Genomic DNA, 19,407 nt, shown 5'->3' with positions numbered 1-19,407 from the left:
CAACTTGAAGCATGGAAGAGCCGCACGGGCTTGAAAGTGGATGAAGGTCGGGCCTGTGGGGTCCACCGGACAGCCTGCAGTGCCAGCATATTACTGCGTCCCGCACAAGAAGCATGGCCCAGTATTTTTGCAGAAAACCCTCTAGAAATGGTTAAAGTAAAGCACACAGAAAAACTCTGGAAAAAGAATAAAGTATTTCTCCAGGAAAAACCGTGATTCTCAGCTGCTGATTGGACAATCATGGTATTTCCCACGAAAATTCATTACGCTTTCTTCAAAGTTTTTTCTTGTGCTTTACTTTATGAATTTTCTCAGGGGTTTTCCCTAAGAAATACTTGGCTATGCGTCTTGTGCCCGGCTAATTTCAGAGACCTCGCCAATAATGTTTTCTGGATTTTTGGGAATTTCTGAGATTTTTCGAACTGTCTAAAAAAGGCAAATGTTGGCTGGATTGGTCACAATGGCACAGTATTACTGTGCAAGGGACCCTGTATGTCTACACAGCCAGAGCTTCAGATGACCTCAGTTTCAACCAACTATTATGAAACTCAGTTGAACCCCCGAGTGAACCTGAGTGTAGACCATGAATACCCTGAGTGCGACATACCGCGAATGAGTCAGGGCTGGCCCGAGGCTTCACCTGGATTGAACCCGGTCAAAAGTTACCCCCGGGCTCAATTTGCCCTGATCATGTGACATGCGTCTGCACATAAGGCGCGAGATGTGACACGTCCGAGTTAAGTTCCCTGGCTGCTGGACTTTTGTGCACAATCCACTCGTCCATCGCTCACGACCAATGGCGGACATTCCAAACCCTGAATGTAAGCACTACTATGTACCGATCAGCTCCATCTGAGACATGTTATCACAGATTGGGAACGAGCTGGGGCCGATTCAAAGGGGCATGTCCTCTGGCAGTGTAAGGTCTGTGAAGATCATAAAGCCCATCAAGAATGGCATCTACCTGCACATGAACGGACAATCATTCATCAGACAAATGTGGAGCGAGTGCACGAGAAGTCAGCTACGGCACAACATGAAGTTCCTAGACCTGCGCCAACACCGCTGTCAGAACCAGCTTTCGCATTGGTCGACGATGGGCTTCGAACCCTCCTGCGCTCATTCGTTCTGCCTGAGGTGACTCATACTCACCAGTCCAAGTAGTGGTATTATAATGTACCCCAGTATTGTACTGCAAGTCAATTTACAATGCCTCCCTACGTAGTCCAGTAAGTTACTGGCCACAAGCTGTCTGGAGCATTACAATGGCCTCCCCTAGGAGAAATAATAGGCTCCCTGCTTATTCCGGGCTTCGGCACATTTGGCAGAAATAAAACATATCCCAATTGGGAAGCTATCAAAAAAACATATTTCTTTCTGCCTCAAATGTCACGTAGGGTTTTCCGCACTCAAAAACTAGTGAATAAAATATACCAAATTTGGTAGGCATTGTTTTCCGCTTGCGTAATACCCTGTTTCCGCGGAAATCGGAATGGAAATCAAAACATACCTACAATGGCTATTGGTGCTTGTGCGCAGTCCGACATTGGAACACTTCGATTTAAAAGACAATTATGTTATGGGACACAGACATATCAAAATGACAGCAGTTGCATAGGGATGAGATAGTAAGAAACTAGTCAATGAATGCACAGCAATGGGGGAGCAACGATAGCATATGGCAAAATGATAAACGGAGAGCACTAATGGCAGCGAAAATGACACAAATGAAAGACACATACGAGACCTCATAGTGTGACGTAACGGGACCAAGCTCGGCAATGAGACCTGCAATGGCTAACGTCAGCGCTTTTTCGCAGCGGCAGTGGACATCGAAATATTCTTGCGCTTCTTGTTTGAACTGCCGAGACATCAGTATCAGTTGAGAAACAACAGATGGGGCATACCTATCAGCAGGCTCTCCCCTGCTAGGCCACTCTCGCTGCAACCCAGGGGCCTTCGAGATTTCATCAAAGGTCCATGCAACATCTGCAACGGCGTCATCCCAATTGGCAATGGCTACCGTGCTACTCTTCTCGGTCAGCGCAGCCCTTCACCATGCCAGCGTGAGCATGATGAGCAGTAGCCCATTCTTGCCAGGTTTATTCATGCCTGACCACTCCACTCCTCCCTCCGTGCGTAAGGGGCGTGACCGTTCGTCTAGGAGTCGAGCTTCCGGCTGTATTTCTGTCCACCATACCCACCACTGTTGACCGAAATCGGAGGCTGACTTGATTGGCCAATCGGCGAGCTTGCAGTGGTAACTTATCCAGCGACCTACCTCCATAGGTCGTGAGCGGGTGGAAAAATGTGCGACATCATCCTAGAGGGCTATTAGAGTGCAGCAAGCAAGTAAGAGGTCCGACACTTATCACAGGGAATCCAGACACCTGCTCGAAATGTACATAGGCCCTCACACAATTCTTCCAAGCCAATCCCCAATCTCTCTGCACTAGATACTGCACAGCGTTAGTGACCTCCACAGGCCAACCTGCCTGACGCTCTAAATCAACTTCCACCACACCAGCCATGGATGCCACAGAAATTGATGGAGGAACGGACACATTGCCATTCACAGGTGGCTGAGTCGAATACGGAGGGGGTGGGGTTCCACGAGCTGGCAACACGGAGGACACGGGCCACATAATGTTTGAGTCATCTGTACGCTCGATTGCTGGCGAAGATGGTTGTACGGAGGATGTATGCGGTTCTGAAGCAGGGGGATAACTGGATAACGCCGCAGCTGCAATGGCCAAAGGCCCAATGCCCTGTACCACAGGAGGAGTAGAATGATATGCAAGGGGGCATACTCGAGCTGCAGGCACAGGTGCAGTAGAAACAATCGGCGGTGGTACCGAAGCCGTTGCATCAGGCGAAAGAGATCATTCATCCAACACTGAGGCAGCCGTTGATGCCAGCTGCTCTGTTGACAAGGCCGTCGTGGGCGGTTCATCTGAAGGAGTAGGAACTGACAGCAATGACGTTGATGCAGATGGACCATGGGGGAGAGAAGATCCTGTTGAAGTTGAAGACATTGTCTTCTCAGGCAGTGGAGCAGGAGTACCCAATGCGGAGGAAATGACGGCAGATGCTGTACTAGAAGATGCTGATGCTACATCGGGGTCCGGGGAGAGCCGAGGTGGAGGTAGCTAGCGAGGTCGCATTCTCAGGAGGAGGGCTAGTAGAGTTGGTGAGTGCGGCCATATCATCAGAGGTGGAGGAACTCTCCACGCGAGATGAGATCACGTGTTCAGCATCGGAGGTGGATGGGGAGGATGCAGATGGGACTGCAGAGGGGGTGTGCTTGGCGGAGGTAGCCAAGAAATTGGCTTCCGAGGCCTCCTGGTCATCAAGTGTCCCCGGAAGTGCCCACTCCCGTTGCTGTGCTTCCGCTGAGCTTGCCACGTCAGACACTTCATGCGATGAATAAATTCGAAAAAATACTTACTGAAGCAACGTCGTGCAAAGTGCAACATGATATTCTCGACTTCGTGAAACCCGAGCCGATCGAACTCCGGCCAATTCCGAGGAATGACCTCCGCCATCTCCCCCGAGTGTACGCTAAACTCGAAAATGAGGACCCAAGTGAGATCAAAAAAAAACCAATCACTCACCTACGAACTTCTATCTGGCCTCCGCGATCAGGAATGGGCCCAGCCAACAGGAAGGAGACCGACATCCCAAACTTGTCCGCGATGAGATTGGCGAGCGGCTGCAAGTACATGGCCGTGTCAACTAACCCACTTGGGATGGAGCACCGTCAGCATTTGAGGTAGACAGACTTGAGGAAAACTTACTTGTGATAATGCTGCGCAGTCTTCTTCTCCGCCTGCCCATTCCTGAAGGCCTTAAGCTGTTCCTCATGCTCGTTCTCCAGATCGGCCTTGAGAGTGGTACGAAATTCCTCTGACTCATTCAAGAAAGCCGTTTCCGTGAATTTGTTGCGTACTTTGACCTGCGCCGGCTTCTTCTTGCCAGGAAGGACAGGCGCCGACTCGACACGGGCCCATTCTTCATCAAAATGGGGCTTGATGTGCTTGGCATAGTGCAGATGGGAGTAGTACTGCAGGAGACGAGGCTTACGCGGCGGCTTGGGACTGAGCTCGAGCATGTCGAAAGGATCAGAACGCTCCGCGAGCATTGACAATCCTTGGTGATTTTTTGATTGTGGTAGCGGAACCAGTTGCCGATCCTCTGGCAGGATGTGAGTGATGTGGTGGCACAGACAAAAAGGGGACGTACAGTGCACATTTCCTGGTAAGTGCATTCCTTTGGGTCATCAAAAGGCTCGTCGCCTATCCAATCGATAATCAAGTCATCAGGTGGGTCCGGGATTTCATCTTCAGCATCCTGGTCGAACAGTAGATCCCAACCGTACTTCTTGATGAAGAGCTTTGTCACATTCAAATAGAACTTGCTAACCTTATCGAGGTCGGTCGCAGTCTGCCAATCGTCAGTCCGAGCGTTCAAGAACCTGAGCTTGGATCCTTTGGCCCAGGTTGAGCGGCCGCGGGTTTTCTTGATGTTCTTTGTCTTGTTCTTCGTGTGACCCATCACCGGAACGTGTGTGCTGCATGGCCAGAGTAAGACAGGGGACTGATCCAATCAGTCAAGGAAGGTTTCGAAGAGCAGAAGTGAACTCAGCGAGCCACGTCACGCGCCAGAATATCGCGCCAAAGTCGCATGCTTGTGGAACAAATATGAACAAAGCACCAAAGCGCATATATAGCCTCTCCTCTTCGCTCACCCTCTCCATGGCTCCTCCCACTCCCAGTGAGCTCGGCGAGTATGATGCTATCTGGGACTTTGTGGATGGTATTGAGCTGGTCTCCCGCAACCGCAAGCTGATTCTTCAGTGGACTGACCCTTCGTACTTACAACCAGACTATCAGAAGACTCATCGCCGCCATGCCTCCAGCCTCAATGCACATGACGTCGGGGGCCTGGTGACTGTGTTCGAATCCGTGATGGTGACCAGTCATCAGCAGGCTGTAGCCAAAGGTAAGCACTAATTATTTTCTTCGCAAATGTACCTTAGTTATGTTCACTAGATGACACCGCCGCTGCCCCAAGGTGTTCCGCAGTGGGGTCATCAGACGTGTCATCGAGGCCCAATGACTCCTCTCCTGTGTTGTCATCAGATCTTTCATCACAGTCCTCTCGTTCATCTCAGCCTAATCCGCCGTCTAATCCTTCATCCCAGCCTTCTCGCCCTTCTGTTTCAACACCATCAGTAGTGTCTTCGCCGCCCTTGTCATCTGTACCATCTGGTCCCCCGTCGGAGCCCTCGCTGCCACCCAGCCCCGGTAAGTCTTGTGTATACCGATGATGATGTAATGTTAAGCGAGGGAAGTTGTTTCAGAGCCATCAAATCATGAGGTTCAGCAGCATATGTATCGGGTGATGTGCGGTCGCGAGACTGGCCTGATAAAAGGATGGTAAGTTTTACGTACAATATTTATATGTCCGGTTTCATAGTTTTGTGTCGGCAGGGGTCGCGCGGGTCATGCTTCGCAAGGTGTTCCTGGAGGGGCAGTCAAGGCAGTCTCTCCTTCCCCACGGAAGATTTATAAGGCTTCCAGGCCAAGGAGAGTTGCATACGTTGTTTTCAAGGGGACGACCCCCGGTATATACTTCGACTGGTAAGTGCACCGTGCCAGTTTACACGTGTGCTGCTGACCCCGGCATAGGGATCGCTGTAAGGACTGTGTGCTGCGCATCTCAGGGTCGCTGTATTGCGGTTATGACTCTGTCAGGGCAGCACAACATGCGTATCAGTTTGCGTGCGCAGTGGGAATTGTAGAGACGTTGGTCACGAGCCCCCGACTGTTCTTTCCTGGGCGAGGGAACGGCTTGGTGAATCCGCACGCTGGTCCTGTACACGTTGCCAGGTACACTGGATGCGGCATTGCTGCAATTTCGGCCCGTGGCGATGATGCGTCGTTCCCTGCTTCACAGTTTGCGCTGCCCACCCCACTGCCACCAGAAGGAACTCCTGATGTCTGCTATTATGTCGTCTACAAGGGCCTAGTTCCTGGGGTGTATGATGATTGGTGGGCAAATTTGTTGCATATACGTCAATGCGACGCTTATTGCGTGCAGGTTCTTATGCCACATTAATACTCACGGTGTTTCCAATGCGCTGTTTGAGTGGCTTCCCACCTGCCAGGCGGCGCTCTTGAAGTTCGAGGAGGGTCGCATTGCAGGATGGGTGCAGGTCCTGGTGAAGGAGTAGAGTTCGCCGTTATGTTGTCCCCTGGTGTGGGCCGTGCGCATATCGCTCTGTAGTGCTTGTCTTATGTTGTCATTACGCTTGGTTGTCGCTATGTTCGTCGTGCGTAGTGTTTGCAATGTCATTGTTTTTGGAGTCGTTATAAACCAACGTGTGAGCTTGTTGCAGGTCGCATTTGGCGAGACGTTGCGGTGTGGGAATTAGGCTTAGGTGCACAAGAACCACAACAGAAAGGGTTACACCACAACGGAAAGTGTTACATCCGGAGACCGTAGGTACCAGAACGATGCGCTGCTAGAGCTTTTGAAGATCTTTCTCAACGAAAGTTTTAGAATGTGCAGCAGGAAGAATCGCTAGATAACATGTATGGAATACATCAGAATGTTAATGTACTACTGTTCATGTACTGGGCTACAGCTAAATACTCAATTAAAGAGATGGGGCCAGGTGCCGCGCGAGTACGAACGAGTTCGGAAGTTGGACTTGCGACACGTCGAAAGTGGTGCCTGGAAAGGCTTGCCTCTTGCCACTCCGTTCATTCTCCAAACCACCACGCTTGTTTATTGTCTTCAAGCCCTTCCGCTTCACTAATAGTGAGTAATCCTCTTGAATTTTAATTCCACCGCCGCAAATATCCTTCTCTTAATGCCTACGGGTGCGAACTGTACGCTGGGCTTCTCCAAAGCTCTATGATCAGGGAGCACCGAGGCAGAGATGTTGAACGTGTCGCCTCCCTCGATCACTTTTCCCCCTTCTTTTTGTTCATTTCTGATGCTTTTTTGTTGCAGCGTATGTTGCCTGGAACGCCTACACTCACTCGTTTGGTGCATTGGGCTGCTCAGCGAGCAAGGATGTTTTCTGATGGTGGCCTTTACGTAGACGTGATTTGGACGCATTTTTTCACCATTCGAAGGCCCTGTCTCCATTCCCGTATGCGTCCCAATGGACTCCTTGCTCAAGAAGGCCTTCACTGCTGAGGATGCACGTGCAAATGCAGATGAGGATGACACCGAAGGTACGGCACTGAATTCGTCTGCACTCAATTGCGATTCCTCGGCCCGTCCTTCTCTCAGTATTGTCATGTCCTCAGGGGCCTCTCAGTGCATATCCCCATTCTTGCCGCCGTTTTCTCCTTTTTCGCTGGCTCAGCCTTCAACGCGGCCGTCCGCGATACCCCCCTCGCCATGCGGTGCGGCCAGTTCGACTCTCTCATTCCCCTTGGCTCTGAACGTCATCTCATTGCCGTTGTCTCCTTGCTCACTGTTGTCTCCTTGCTCACCGTTGTCTCCCCGCTCACCATTGTCTCCCTGCTTCCCGTTATCTCCTTGTCCGCCGCTTTCTCCAGGCCCACCGCCCTCCACATTGCAAACTGCCTCCACAACGCCACGATGCACCTCAGAAGGTTGCGTACTGTCTCATCCCAACACGTACCTGGCCGAGCTACCCTCCCAGCGAAATGCGGGGCCGACTGCCAGAGGACCACCGCCTTCGCAGTGCTTGAGACATTGCACACCATCGGAAAGATGCCACGCCAAGGCTGGGAAGAAGAAGCATATCGCCCGCAAGCGGGAGATGCAAAGGCAGGGCGAGAGCATGACGCACTATCGCCTGCGCTCCTCAACCTCTGAGAAGTACCGCCGTATGTTTGCAGTTCACACCGGCCTCCAATCCAAGACCATGCCAGTTGCTAAGGGCATATACACCGCTAGGCGCCAGAATGGCCTGTTCAAGCAGGTCAAAACTTTGGAGAGTTTGCTCGCGGACAGATTCAGGCTGCAGAAGTGGGATGGCTGGTGAGTTTGCAGTGTATCTTGTCATCGGCTGTGTGCTAATGCTTACCAGAACTCCCCATGTTCTCCTCGATCAAGAGGAACACATTGTCGCTGTACTGGCTGGGCGTCCGGACGACGCGGGCTGGGACGGCGTCATTGATGATGCAACCCGCCTCATTGCTGACGTTGGAAAGGCTTGCATTTTCACTGACGAACAAATGCACCACTGCCGAGGAAAATTCCCTGCTCTCGCCATGGGCATTTCGTATGGTGGGGGACAGACGGTAGCTATTTATTACTTCTTCCTGTTGAGCACGGCTGAAGCATCCGGCAGGCTCCCGGAAACCTTTTGCACAGTAAGACCAATGGTGTGCAACTTCATCACCTTTTACACAGCAAGTCCATCCAAAGGGTGGCTGGTTTTGGCAGCAGTAAGTTTTTGTTTCGTAATTGTACGCTACGGCCAGCCTGATCATATCATTTTGTTGAAGTTGCATTCACATATTATGCGCCGAAGCTCTTCCAAAACTATGCAGTTCATCTGGGGCAGCTGTTCAATAGGCATGAAAATTTGCGTTGGAATTTCAAGAACAGCATCTTCCCCGCTGCAACTTTCAACTTCGGCCCCAAGACCGTCACACTGGACCACACAGACTACAATAACATCGCGAATGGATGGTGTGATATTCACGCCTTCGGCTCCTTTGATCACACATGTGGGGGGCACTTGATCTTATAGGACGTCAAGATGATCGTAGAATTTCCTCCCGGTTCAACAATCCTCATCCCCTCGGCCACAATGCGCCATGGAAACACCCCTATACAGGCCGGTGAATTCCGCTATTCGTTCACGCAATACTGTGCTGGTGGACTTATGCGCTGGGTGAGGTATGGCTTCCGCTCAGTCACGGGGCTCAGCCGGCAACAGCGCGACGTTGTAGATGGGGCTGGAGATGCGCGTTGGCTTGAAGCATTGGAGTTGTACTCCAAGATTGGTTCTCTTGCCTCTGACAGAGTGCAGTACTGCCCTCTATGATACGTTGTTTAGACATCGCTAATACTTTGTAGTAGTTAGAGCTCCTAATGCACGTGATCAGACGCCTCGTGTGTATCGAGGCATCTGTGACATTTTTATCTTGTGGCTTACCGACTTCCAACATGAGTGGACACAGTGGCAAGACCAAGGGCAAGCACAAGGTGTCGCAGCTGTATGTTCACGTCCTCGAGCCACCTAGTATGTCACGCACAATGTCGATTTCCAACGATGGCCGTCAGGTCAAAACTCGGACTTCCCAACACCACCTGCCATCGGAAATGTCAACCAGCATATCACCTCAAGACGAGTCTCCTGATGCACCCGTACCTCCTCCTGAGGTCGAAGGGACAGAGGGTCTTGAGGATGTGGATATAGTGGCCACCACTCGTGTGAAATGTTACCGAAATTCGGTGAGAGCCTTCTCACTCGGGTTTGCATCCTTTGCTGACACTTACCCATACAGGATGAGCCGCTTCTGAATTGGATGCCTTACCGTGATGAATATCTTGATGAGTGTCTGTGCCAGGAGGGGCGAGGAGAGCAGAGGGGTAGAGCCGTGTGTGCTCGCTGCGATGATGGTGTCCCATCATACTAATGTCAGGATTGCTTTGGCGATTTACTCATCTGCAGGGCTTGCATTGTTCTTTCGCATGCTGCAAATCCACTGCATGCAATAGAGGTGAGCTTTATCCATGTCAATTTTCAGTTTTCTCTTGACCCACTTTCGCAGCAGTGGACTGATTCGAAATTTTTCGCGAAGACCTCACTTTGCGACCTTGGGCTACGGGTGCAGCTGGGACATCCCTTCTCACAGCATTGTCCTATCAAGACGGCCGGCCATAGGGACTTCCTAGTCCTCCACGTCAATGGCATCCATCGCATCGCAGTTAATTTCTGCGATTGCCAATCCATTCCTCATCACATTCAGCTTCTACGTGCAGGATGGTGGCCAGCTATGCCGAAGGAGCCACAAACTTGTGCCACGTTCTCCTTACTTCGGCCCTTCCACTTGCTCAATCTCCAAGGAAAGGTGACAGCATACGACTTCTACCGAGCATTGGAGGCCCTGACAGACAACACGGGTCTCACAACTCCTCCAGTGAGCATTTGTGCATCATTTTTTCCTCCATTATTTGTTGCTTACCCATACATAGGACCGCCTACCATCGTTCATGCATATTGTGCGAGAATGGCGGCACATCAAAGCATTGAAGTGCGCAGGCCACAGACATGATCCGAGCGGAGTCGAAGGAACAAAGGATGGAGAACTCACAGTTCCCTGCCGTGCCTGTCCCCATCCCGGGATAAATTTGCCAGATGGCCGGGAACAGGCCCCTCCGGAGAAATCGTAAGCATTTATACAGAGCCTTGTACATATTTTCTCACCTTTGGATGCATAGATGGCTCTATCGCTTGATTATTGGCATGGATGCCAACTTTCAGCTCAAAAATCGTGATCGCAGCAGTGCACACCGAGAGCCCCCACTAGGGCCCGGATGGGCTTATTTCGTGAAAGAGGATGGATACCACGAGCACATCAAGAAGCATGTTAATGACGAAGAGGTGTGTTTGACAGTTTCCCTCTAAAGTGCGTCCACCGATTGAAGGGTTCCAGATCAGCACCTGCACTGGCTTCCAGGCCATTATGCTAGCCAACTTGAAGAGGGCGAAAGGCCTGCATGTAACAGGGGTCAGCGGCATCAGTTGCAGTCGCCACGAAATGTTTCGTGCAAACGGTATGGGCGATCTTCAGCAGGGCGAGCGATAAGTCTCACGAAAGCTCAGTTTGGTCCATTATTGACTTCTAAGCCAGGTATTGCAACATGGACTACATTTTCTTGTCCAGTATCATCGGTGTCACGCTGCTGTCACTGATCGCCAGCTACGACATTATGTGTCAATGGCTGAAGAATTTCTGGAAGCGCATGGACGATTTACCGGCTCGCCTCCATCTCAACGAACGAGTGAAACTCGATGGGAAGGTCCCCAAGCTCCACCTTGAGATGCATCAGGAGGCATGCCATGCGCCATATTCCTTCAACTTCACTCTGGGTGCTGGCCGAACCAATGGTGAGGGGGTGGAACGAAATTGGGCTATGCTCAATGGTGGTGCTGCTAGCACCAAGGAGATGGGCCTGGGGGGGCATCACGACACGATTGACGACTTCTGCGGTTTTCTCAATTGGACGAAGATGAAGCGGCTTGGTATGTTATTCCTCTGTCTTGCTGCACTCCTGCTGATGGCCCTATCAGGAAACACTTTATTGCGTCGCCTCGTCGAGGCCATTCCACAGTCGGTGGCCCATAGTGGGGCCTTCGAAGAGTTTCAAGCCAGCCTTCACTCCGAGTGCAGCGAACAAGTACGCCAGTGGGAGGATATGCTCACGGCATGGAAGTTGGACCACAGCAAACCGTGCCCATATGTTGCGAGCACCACCTCCAGTGTATAGTTTTTTCTTCTTCAGAAATATCCCCGTTCCAATTTTCTTTGCCAGATTTTTCGATGGCCGCTGTCCATCAGCGCATGGCGGAGGACGAGCAGCGGAAGGCAGGTGATGGGCCGGGCCTGCCGCATGACACAAGCCCAAGTGCCTTCCTGCTCTTAGGCATTGAGCTTGAGGAGCTGCAGTACGTCTTCTCACTCATCTCATTTAATCCATAGTACTGACTGCCTGCAAATGTAGAAGATCCCTGCGTGTGCTGGTGAAATCCAAGGCTCAGAACCCAGACGTTTTGCACAATGCCTCCATGGAGGATCGCCGGGAGGTCATTCGACGTCGCTTAGAACGATTTCAGGAATTACAGGCCATATACATGCCCGCCCTCACACAGGTACTTGCCGATGCTCAGACAAGAGTCCATGATGACCTACCCGCTGAGAATGTCCCCCTCCAAATGCCCTCTTCGCTATCTCGTTCAATTCGCGAGGTGGCCTGCATCTCCGGACTCGCAGATCAGGAGGCCGTCCTTCGCCATGCTCAGGCCTGCGACTCGCTCGAGGATCTCCACCGCGAATTGTGCAACCGACAGTTCCTCAACAAGTGGAAGCGCAAGAACATCACCGGACAGCGTCACAACACTCGGGCAAGAGCATGGCAGCACCACGTTGATCTGAGTGTCCATGCGGCAGCTGCTCAGTACCGCCATGCAAGGCAGGCCCTTGTCAATCTCAGAGGCCCTGGTGTCTGGGAGAATACCCTACAGGAGCTCCACGATGGAGATATTCGCTCTCCCAATGAGCGTGCACTCAGCAACCAGGAGAGGGAGGAAATTGAATGGCTCGCCGAGAATTACGTGGGGTCTAGCACGGGAGCAGCAGTGCAGGGCATTGTACACACGGGTGAAGGGCGCCGAGTGCTATCATGGATATGGAATCGTGTCAACGTCATGGAGGATGAGAATTCACTGGGAATGGAGGAAGGTATGTGATTTTTTTTCTGATACATACACATCCGCGCTCAAATATACCTCTAGCATTGCGCATTGAATGGGCCAAGGCGAAGGCAAGTGCTGACAGATGGTGGGAGGAAGTAATATTGTTGGACGAGGAAATGAGGCATGTCCTCACATTCAGCGACTGGAAGATCGGCTGGTGGAAGGAACGGATTGGGCTGCACGTTGACATTTCGGAGGAGCTGGAAGAGGGACTCATTGCATATGCACATGAGCATATCGTATTCGAACGGGCCCTTGGCATGCAACTGAGGATGAAGTGGTCCGCGGTTCGCGAGAGGGCCACGAAGGCAGTACAGAATGGTCTCTCCGATGCTACTATTATGGGCCACTCTCCCGATGTTGATGCCCTTCTGCCTGCCCAACCCTCCACATCTGTCTCGACGTCCATTAAGGCGGATGCCACCACCTCCAATCAGACCGACGTCATCATTCCTGCTCACGTGGAGCTCATCATTCCTGCTAGCCCCATCACATCTTCCTTTGCTGCTGCCATTGAGCTCGAGCTGGACGAGGACTTCTATGCAATGAACACCGAGCAAGATATATATAATTGAGTGAATATGATATTTTTCCCCAATTTCTACGGTCTACTGCGCACAAGCACCAATAGCCATTTTAGGTATGTTTTGATTTCCATTCCGATTTCTGCAGAAACAGGGTATTACACGAGCGGAAAACAATGCCTACCAAATTTGGTATATTTTATTCACTAGTTTTTGAGTGCGGAAAACCCTACGTGACATTTGAGGCAGAAAGAAATATATATTTTTTGATAGCTTCCCAATTGGGATATGTTTTATTTCTGCCAAATGTGCCGAAGCCTGGAATAAGCAGGGAGCCTATTATTTCTCCTAGAGGAGGCCATTGTAATGCTCCAGACAGCTTGTGGCCAGTAACTTACTGGACTACGTAGGGAGGCATTGTAAATTGACTTGCAGTACAATACTGGGGTACATTATAATACCACTACTTGGACTGGTGGCTTCGTCTTACGGTTGAGCTCCATATTAATTCGGGAATTTCGAACCAGGACTATATCGCCTGGCTTGAAGTCGTAAGACTTAATCGTCGCATGAAACTCTTGCGCAAACTGCTCCATCGACTTGTACCTTGCTCGGATGACACGCTCGTGTACTTCCTCCAAGTCCTCTTCCCGCTTTTGTAACTGACAAGCCCGGTGTGCCAGAAGTTCAATCCGGGTCATCTGCACGCCTTCGTATGGAACCAGGTACATCGCTTCTGCAATGTCGAAGGGGAACAATGGTTCGGTTCCATGTGCCATGTAATATGGGGAGTATCCTGTAGATCGCTGTATCGTGATGCGCTCTGCCCAGAAGACTGCGGGCATAACTGTCAGCCACTTCCACTCATCTCCCAGACACGTTTTCATTGCGGCCTCCCGCACATCCAGATGTCGGCGTTCCACAAGCCCGTTTGCCTAGGAATTGTACGGTGATATATGATGAATCTTGTATTGCCGAGCCAAATAGTCTAATGCCTGAACAAAAGCAGAGCCGTTATCGGTGACAATTTCCACGACTGCCCCCCAGCGACAAAGGATCTCTTCAAAGATGAATGCGCCAAGGGTCCGCCCATTTTCCTGTTGGAGCATTCGCCATTCGGGATATGATGTAAGCGAGCAGCGTGCTTGTACAATATATCGGTACCCCCCTGCCCGCAGCATAAGCATCGTGTCCATGTGTGCCTTGTGAAAGAGTGCAGAAGGCAGCACGACCGTTGGTGGAATGTGCACCTTCATCATCTGCCGGACCTGGCATTTGTGGCATGTGCCCACATACCATCGCACATCCTGGTCTAAGAGTGGCCACCAGAAGCGTTCCAGCAAGCGAGTCCATACTGTGAAAATTCCCTTGTGGCCGAGGTCATCATGCGCCTGTCGGATAAGTGTGTAGCATCTTCCCTCATCGACAAATAGTTTGTGCCTGCCACTAGGGTCCTTTCGCCAGAGGTTCCCATCCCTGAGGAAGAAATCCAATGCATATCTGAGAAATTGACAGCGGTCCTTTATTGGCACGCTCATAGCAACCTCGGGATCACGTAGGAAGTTGCGGACTTTGAGAACGTATTCATTCCTAGCTATGGCCTTTCCTGTTTGCGGTATCTCAACATCTTCTGCGGCCGCGGTGAAGACCGCGACATCTGGTGTCCTAGCACTTAAGGCAGTGAAGACGGTCCCCGGAGTGCAGGCGCGCCACCCTTCACACATAATCCCGGAATTCGCGGTATCAATAGTGAAAGCATTAGCTTCGTCCAACCATTGCTCAAAGTCATCGTCCTCCTCGGGGTCTTCATTTGTGTGGGGCCGACGTGACAAACCATTGGCCCCCGTGTGGCATGAACCTGGTACATGTACAAGGCGGAAGTCGAATAGTAGGATACCAGCGATCCAACGGTTGATAGTAGCATTAGGTTGGATGTCGGGATTGTTTAGCATTCCTTTGATGTATTTCACGTCGACTTCTATGACCAAGTTTGCGACCCCAATGATGTAGATCCGAACTGCGCGGAGAGCGTGAAAGAGACCATACAATTCGACCTTCGCTTATGAGTATCGCGACTCGCGCTCATTCCAAGTGATGGATCCGAAACAGTTTGGGCGACGCTTCCCATCTTCGCCAAGTTGGAAAAGGACAAAACCGACAGCAATGTTTGACGAGTCGACCGTGAGGATAACGATGTGCAATGATGCATAATCAATGGGAACCAATGCCCCACAGGACTGTACAGCCCGTTTTATTTGCGCCATGGCTGCATCCTCCTCGTCGCCCCAACTGAACTCTGTCTCCTTACACGTCAGGGTAGTCAGAGGTCGCACCATCTTCGCATAATCTTTGATGAAGACCCGAACGAGACCGGAGGTCCCAAGAAATCCACGTGACCTCTGTGACAGTCATGCATGCCGGCCAATCGACGATCTTCTGTATGCGAGATGGCAAAGGCCACCGACCTTCATAGTTGTACAACCTGCCAAGGTATTCAAGTTCCGGTCCGCAGATGTTGCACTTCTTTCCCGAGAGGGTTGCACCGGCCATCTCCAGACGATGAATCACGTGGTTGACATTCTCTGCATGCTCCCAGATGAAGCGACATATTCCGGAGTTCTGGGGGATGACTTCGTATCCTCTGTCAGACGTCTCATATCGCATTGTCCCATTCTTTACAGGGACATCGTCGATGTAGGGAATCATGACATGTGGTATCTCATCTTGTAAAATGAAGGTCACATCGCCATGCATGATTTGGACTGAGTTGGTATATCCCATCGGAATGGTGGTCAGGCAGAGTGCTCCGAGCGGGCTCTGGAAGGTCGTCAGGTCACGGGAGTCCGGGTGAAGAGTCCTTTGGTCGAACGCGATGAACAGGTCGAAGCTCGCATAGCAAGAGCATCTGCCGAATGCCTCCGCTATATCCTCAATCTGCGGCGGTGCTGCCGAATCTCGAATCACAATGGCATTTAGTGGCTGGAGATCATGTACCAAATGTAGCGACTTCCCATCCTTCTTCAGGATGCAGAACCAGTGTGATCGGTAGGATGAGTTCGATGGCTCGTATACACCTGATGCGATCTTATTGCGAATGACTTGAATAACTTGCTTGCAGATTTCTGGTGGAATAGGAATGTTGCGCAATGCCCAAGGGACATGCTGCTGATAGGGAATTCGGATCGGTTCGAAATATTCGTTGCTAAATTTCCCTTTTTTGGACTCATCCCAGGCAAACACTTGCTCATGGAGATAGAGGATGTGATCGAACAGCTTCACCTCCTCCTCCCAGAGAAACCCGTCGCTGTTAATGTTAAGGTCCCACCATCGTTCCTCCGTATAACGTGATCTGCCGATGAAGTCTGGTGGGTGAAAGGGGAGTGATGGGAGGTTCTGCATGGGGTCGCGAGGAACATGCCGCATGATCCAGAACTCGTCGGCCAGTATTCCTGGAACAGGCTTGACACGCTTGTCAACCTTTTTATATCCATAACCGTGGACTACGGCCTCGTGCTCTATCTGGAATGCACCAGGGGCCACTGCAGGTGTGGTCACACCGCTGGCTGCTCCGATACTGCAAAAAGATGAGGAAAGGGTATAAAGAACGCGGGGCTTTTCGATTTGCAATGAAACGATCTGAGGAAATAATTCTTCAGAGGAAGAGAGGGAGGAAACCGAAGACGCAGAGGACGAGAGAGAGGGAAACAAATCCATAGAGGAAGAGAGAGAGGAGACCGCAGCCATAGAGGAAGAGAGAGAGGAAACCAAAGACACTGATTCTGGAACATGGGGAACTCTACCATCCACAAGGGATCGCTCCCCGATGTGTCCTGTCATTTTAAGGGTATCGCTAGCACGCTGGTGCCTGTTCATTGTGGACCCTCCTCAGATCAAGCCCGACTCCTCGAGTCTTGAAAACCCATTCCTGGAGGTGGCATCGGCCGTGGCCTTGGGCGACGCTCGTGAGTGGGAAGCATTACTACTTGACGCGTATTAGGGTCGCGCAGAGTAATGTGTTGCTCGCCATTGGTAAAGTCGGGTGTTTTGCATGCCATCAAGGTAAAGAACAGCCGGCCCAAGAGTACCTCGAATGGGGCATCATTTAGAACGTGGGCCTGAAGATACAGATCTATCTCGCCAAACCCGAATCGAATGTTAGCGAGGCGTCCGAGCATCTGGTTGATACCCATGTTAGCCGATTCCATGTTGAGCGTTTTCTCGGACTGCAGCGTGGACCCGATGCATTCCCAAATGTCCCGTCGCATTGCGATGATCTGCGAGCCTTGGTCAAGGATACATTCCACTGATTCCTTGCCTTTAACCAGGGCATCAATGGCTCGCAATGGAAGAGAATCATCGGCCACCACGAGCAGCCCGCCGCCATCGCTCACATCCACTAAGAGAGCCTCCGCAACCTCCTCGCCATCCACAGCCTCGAAGCTCCCCGTTGTTGCCACTCGCTTCGCGGTGATCTCCTCCTGCTCGAGCTTGCGGATCTCCGGGCACAATGCCATCAGTTCCCGATGCATTAGCGAGATGCGGACTTCATTTTGGATGTGCTCGAATATATCCCGCACATTCACCTTGTCCTCCACCGGCATCTTGTAGCTGTATTGCGTAGCGCGATTTCCCGGAGATGGCAGAGATGCCTTCGCACCTCCTCTGGGCGCCGCAGATGGATCCGATGCCGGCTTGAGAATTGACGTGGGGACCTGAGAGGCCGGAACACCAGGAGGACGCTTTGCAGACTTCCCTGCGGCGCTGTCATTGAACCAAACTGTCTTTTTCTTCGGAGCCACGTTGGCTTCTAACACTGACATCGTGGAGTCGTCAAGACATTCCTCAATGTACGCCAATGACGGTTCCTTGGGGTTAAGTGCCTCCTTTGCGATCTCCCATAGGCTGACCATATGTGGAGGCTGGTCATGCCCATCCCTGGAAACGTTGGGCAGAGGCGCTGCAGACGGCCCCGGACCATCGCCGAAAAGGTTCCCCGGATACATATCATGCCACGCATCAACGTGCTCTGCCATGCTACATCCCGGTAGGTCACGAGAAATGAACCGCCCATTCGGGAGAATGATCCTACTAAGCGCATCACGATTAATCTTCCGCGCCCTGATGTAATCCTCGATGCGCGGACAGTTCCGCATGAAATGGTCGATGGCTAGACAGAAGTTACAGGCACGCAGAGCTTGTGGAAGAGGGTTTTGTGCGACCGCTGCTTGAATGTTGGCCTGCGATACCGGCGCCTGTCCCCCTCCCGATGTTCGCATCGCTTGCTGCAACACGTTCGCTAGAAACCGCATCGCATCCGTCTCATTCCCCTCCAACTTCACCGTCCCTGTGCTCAGCTTCGACACTGCCACAGCGCTCGATGCACTCCCGCTCCCACTGAGAACGTGCTGTGCTGTGGAATGGACTTCCGATATTGCGTACGAATCATCCGGATTCTGATCGGGAACCTTAATCGCCAGTCGATTCTTAATAGCATGTAAGGGGGACGCTTTGAATCCCTCAAGATACAGCTGATCCCGCTCATCGGTCGATAGTCAACCCCTGGACAATAAGAACGACATGACGTAAGTAAAATCCCGATAGTACTGTCCCTCCTCCGCGCGACTGGACACTCCTCTCGTCCGTGCCGTCCGTACAATCTGAGTTAAGTCGGACTGCATGTAGCAACGGTCATCCTCCGCCCCCGGGTACAATGCGATGACCGCATTCTTGAACTGCTCATAGGTCTCCCGCTCCATCACACCCATCCAAAGATCTGCCTTGTCCAACGAGACGTACTTGCAGGCTGCTCGGATTTTTGCATCATCGTCCAACTGTGCTCGCATTGCCAAGTCTTCAAGATCAGCGAAATATCACATCAAGGCTCGCGGGGATCCATCAAAGGTGGGCGCCATCAAGTGACCACATGCCGGCATTGAGACTGGTCTGGGGGCAGGTTCCTGGTCTGCCATGGCTGTTGCTTCTCGGCATTGTGGTGATAGAGTTGGGGATGGGGGATGAGACGGAATGAGTGAGACATCCTCTGGGAGTGATGAAAGGGGAGACGATTCACTAGATCTCGAGGAAGAGGGAATCGGAAGACGGGCGTCAACAAATGGGTTCTCCGGATCGTCGAAGTCGATAGGTGGTTGGTATGCGAAATTGTTGGGAAGCGGACCCGTGAACGCTGGGGACCCTGGAGCTTCTGAGCAGTGGGCCCACCACCATAGGTGTTGTTCGAGTGCAGTGCCACCATTTTATGAGTTCCTGGTATATGGTGAGCCATGGCTTTATATTCTGGTGATGGCGAGACTTAGTTTGCCACAAAGTCACCAACCTGGCTCTCCTTCTATGGCAAAGTTTGTCAAACTTGGACACACCCTAGCATTGTTGATGAACACTCCAATGAGT

General features: G+C 51.6%; 10 protein-coding genes across 10 annotated transcripts; 4 read left to right on the top strand and 6 right to left on the bottom strand.

Moving 5' to 3' along the window:
• Positions 1-1,803: 1,803 nt before the first annotated feature.
• Positions 1,804-2,645, bottom strand: SCP_0403580 (hypothetical protein; the record flags this gene model as incomplete). Its single annotated transcript, XM_027757094.1, has 4 exons — positions 1,804-1,861; positions 1,908-2,051; positions 2,118-2,323; positions 2,376-2,645. 4 exons carry the CDS (start codon positions 2,643-2,645, stop codon positions 1,804-1,806), a joined length of 678 nt encoding a protein of 225 aa, XP_027612895.1.
• A 451-nt stretch (positions 2,646-3,096) lies between these two features.
• SCP_0403570 (hypothetical protein) lies at positions 3,097-4,554 on the bottom strand (the record flags this gene model as incomplete). Its single annotated transcript, XM_027757093.1, has 5 exons — positions 3,097-3,392; positions 3,449-3,561; positions 3,615-3,743; positions 3,798-4,192; positions 4,243-4,554. 5 exons carry the CDS (start codon positions 4,552-4,554, stop codon positions 3,097-3,099), a joined length of 1,245 nt encoding a protein of 414 aa, XP_027612894.1.
• Positions 4,555-4,700: 146 nt separating this feature from the next.
• Positions 4,701-6,235, top strand: SCP_0403560 (hypothetical protein; the record flags this gene model as incomplete). Its single annotated transcript, XM_027757092.1, has 6 exons — positions 4,701-5,001; positions 5,052-5,306; positions 5,363-5,438; positions 5,493-5,642; positions 5,691-6,053; positions 6,103-6,235. 6 exons carry the CDS (start codon positions 4,701-4,703, stop codon positions 6,233-6,235), a joined length of 1,278 nt encoding a protein of 425 aa, XP_027612893.1.
• Positions 6,236-7,174: 939 nt separating this feature from the next.
• On the top strand, positions 7,175-7,860 carry SCP_0403550 (hypothetical protein; the record flags this gene model as incomplete). The annotated part of the gene is made up of 2 exons (XM_027757091.1): positions 7,175-7,263; positions 7,323-7,860. The coding sequence occupies 2 exons, from the start codon at positions 7,175-7,177 to the stop codon at positions 7,858-7,860; spliced, it is 627 nt and encodes a 208-aa protein (XP_027612892.1).
• A 1,302-nt stretch (positions 7,861-9,162) lies between these two features.
• SCP_0403540 (hypothetical protein) lies at positions 9,163-10,808 on the top strand (the record flags this gene model as incomplete). Its single annotated transcript, XM_027757090.1, has 7 exons — positions 9,163-9,450; positions 9,504-9,598; positions 9,671-9,719; positions 9,771-10,139; positions 10,195-10,388; positions 10,441-10,603; positions 10,656-10,808. The coding sequence occupies 7 exons, from the start codon at positions 9,163-9,165 to the stop codon at positions 10,806-10,808; spliced, it is 1,311 nt and encodes a 436-aa protein (XP_027612891.1).
• A 55-nt stretch (positions 10,809-10,863) lies between these two features.
• Positions 10,864-13,050, top strand: SCP_0403530 (hypothetical protein; the record flags this gene model as incomplete). The annotated part of the gene is made up of 5 exons (XM_027757089.1): positions 10,864-11,245; positions 11,294-11,482; positions 11,536-11,668; positions 11,725-12,461; positions 12,515-13,050. 5 exons carry the CDS (start codon positions 10,864-10,866, stop codon positions 13,048-13,050), a joined length of 1,977 nt encoding a protein of 658 aa, XP_027612890.1.
• Positions 13,051-13,451: 401 nt separating this feature from the next.
• SCP_0403520 (hypothetical protein) lies at positions 13,452-13,886 on the bottom strand (the record flags this gene model as incomplete). Its single annotated transcript, XM_027757088.1, has 1 exon — positions 13,452-13,886. The coding sequence occupies one exon, from the start codon at positions 13,884-13,886 to the stop codon at positions 13,452-13,454; it is 435 nt and encodes a 144-aa protein (XP_027612889.1).
• Positions 13,887-13,934: 48 nt separating this feature from the next.
• Positions 13,935-14,951, bottom strand: SCP_0403510 (hypothetical protein; the record flags this gene model as incomplete). Its single annotated transcript, XM_027757087.1, has 1 exon — positions 13,935-14,951. The coding sequence occupies one exon, from the start codon at positions 14,949-14,951 to the stop codon at positions 13,935-13,937; it is 1,017 nt and encodes a 338-aa protein (XP_027612888.1).
• Positions 14,952-15,303: 352 nt separating this feature from the next.
• Positions 15,304-16,743, bottom strand: SCP_0403500 (hypothetical protein; the record flags this gene model as incomplete). Its single annotated transcript, XM_027757086.1, has 1 exon — positions 15,304-16,743. One exon carries the CDS (start codon positions 16,741-16,743, stop codon positions 15,304-15,306), a length of 1,440 nt encoding a protein of 479 aa, XP_027612887.1.
• Positions 16,744-16,889: 146 nt separating this feature from the next.
• SCP_0403490 (hypothetical protein) lies at positions 16,890-18,842 on the bottom strand (the record flags this gene model as incomplete). Its single annotated transcript, XM_027757085.1, has 2 exons — positions 16,890-18,527; positions 18,582-18,842. 2 exons carry the CDS (start codon positions 18,840-18,842, stop codon positions 16,890-16,892), a joined length of 1,899 nt encoding a protein of 632 aa, XP_027612886.1.
• Positions 18,843-19,407: the final 565 nt, after the last annotated feature.

The sequence above is a fragment of the Sparassis crispa genome, assembly GCF_003851025.1.
Source record: "Sparassis crispa DNA, contig_000003F, whole genome shotgun sequence".
NCBI classification, from domain to species: Eukaryota; Fungi; Basidiomycota; class Agaricomycetes; order Polyporales; family Sparassidaceae; genus Sparassis; species Sparassis crispa.
This window is presented reverse-complemented; position numbering and strand designations above follow the sequence as displayed.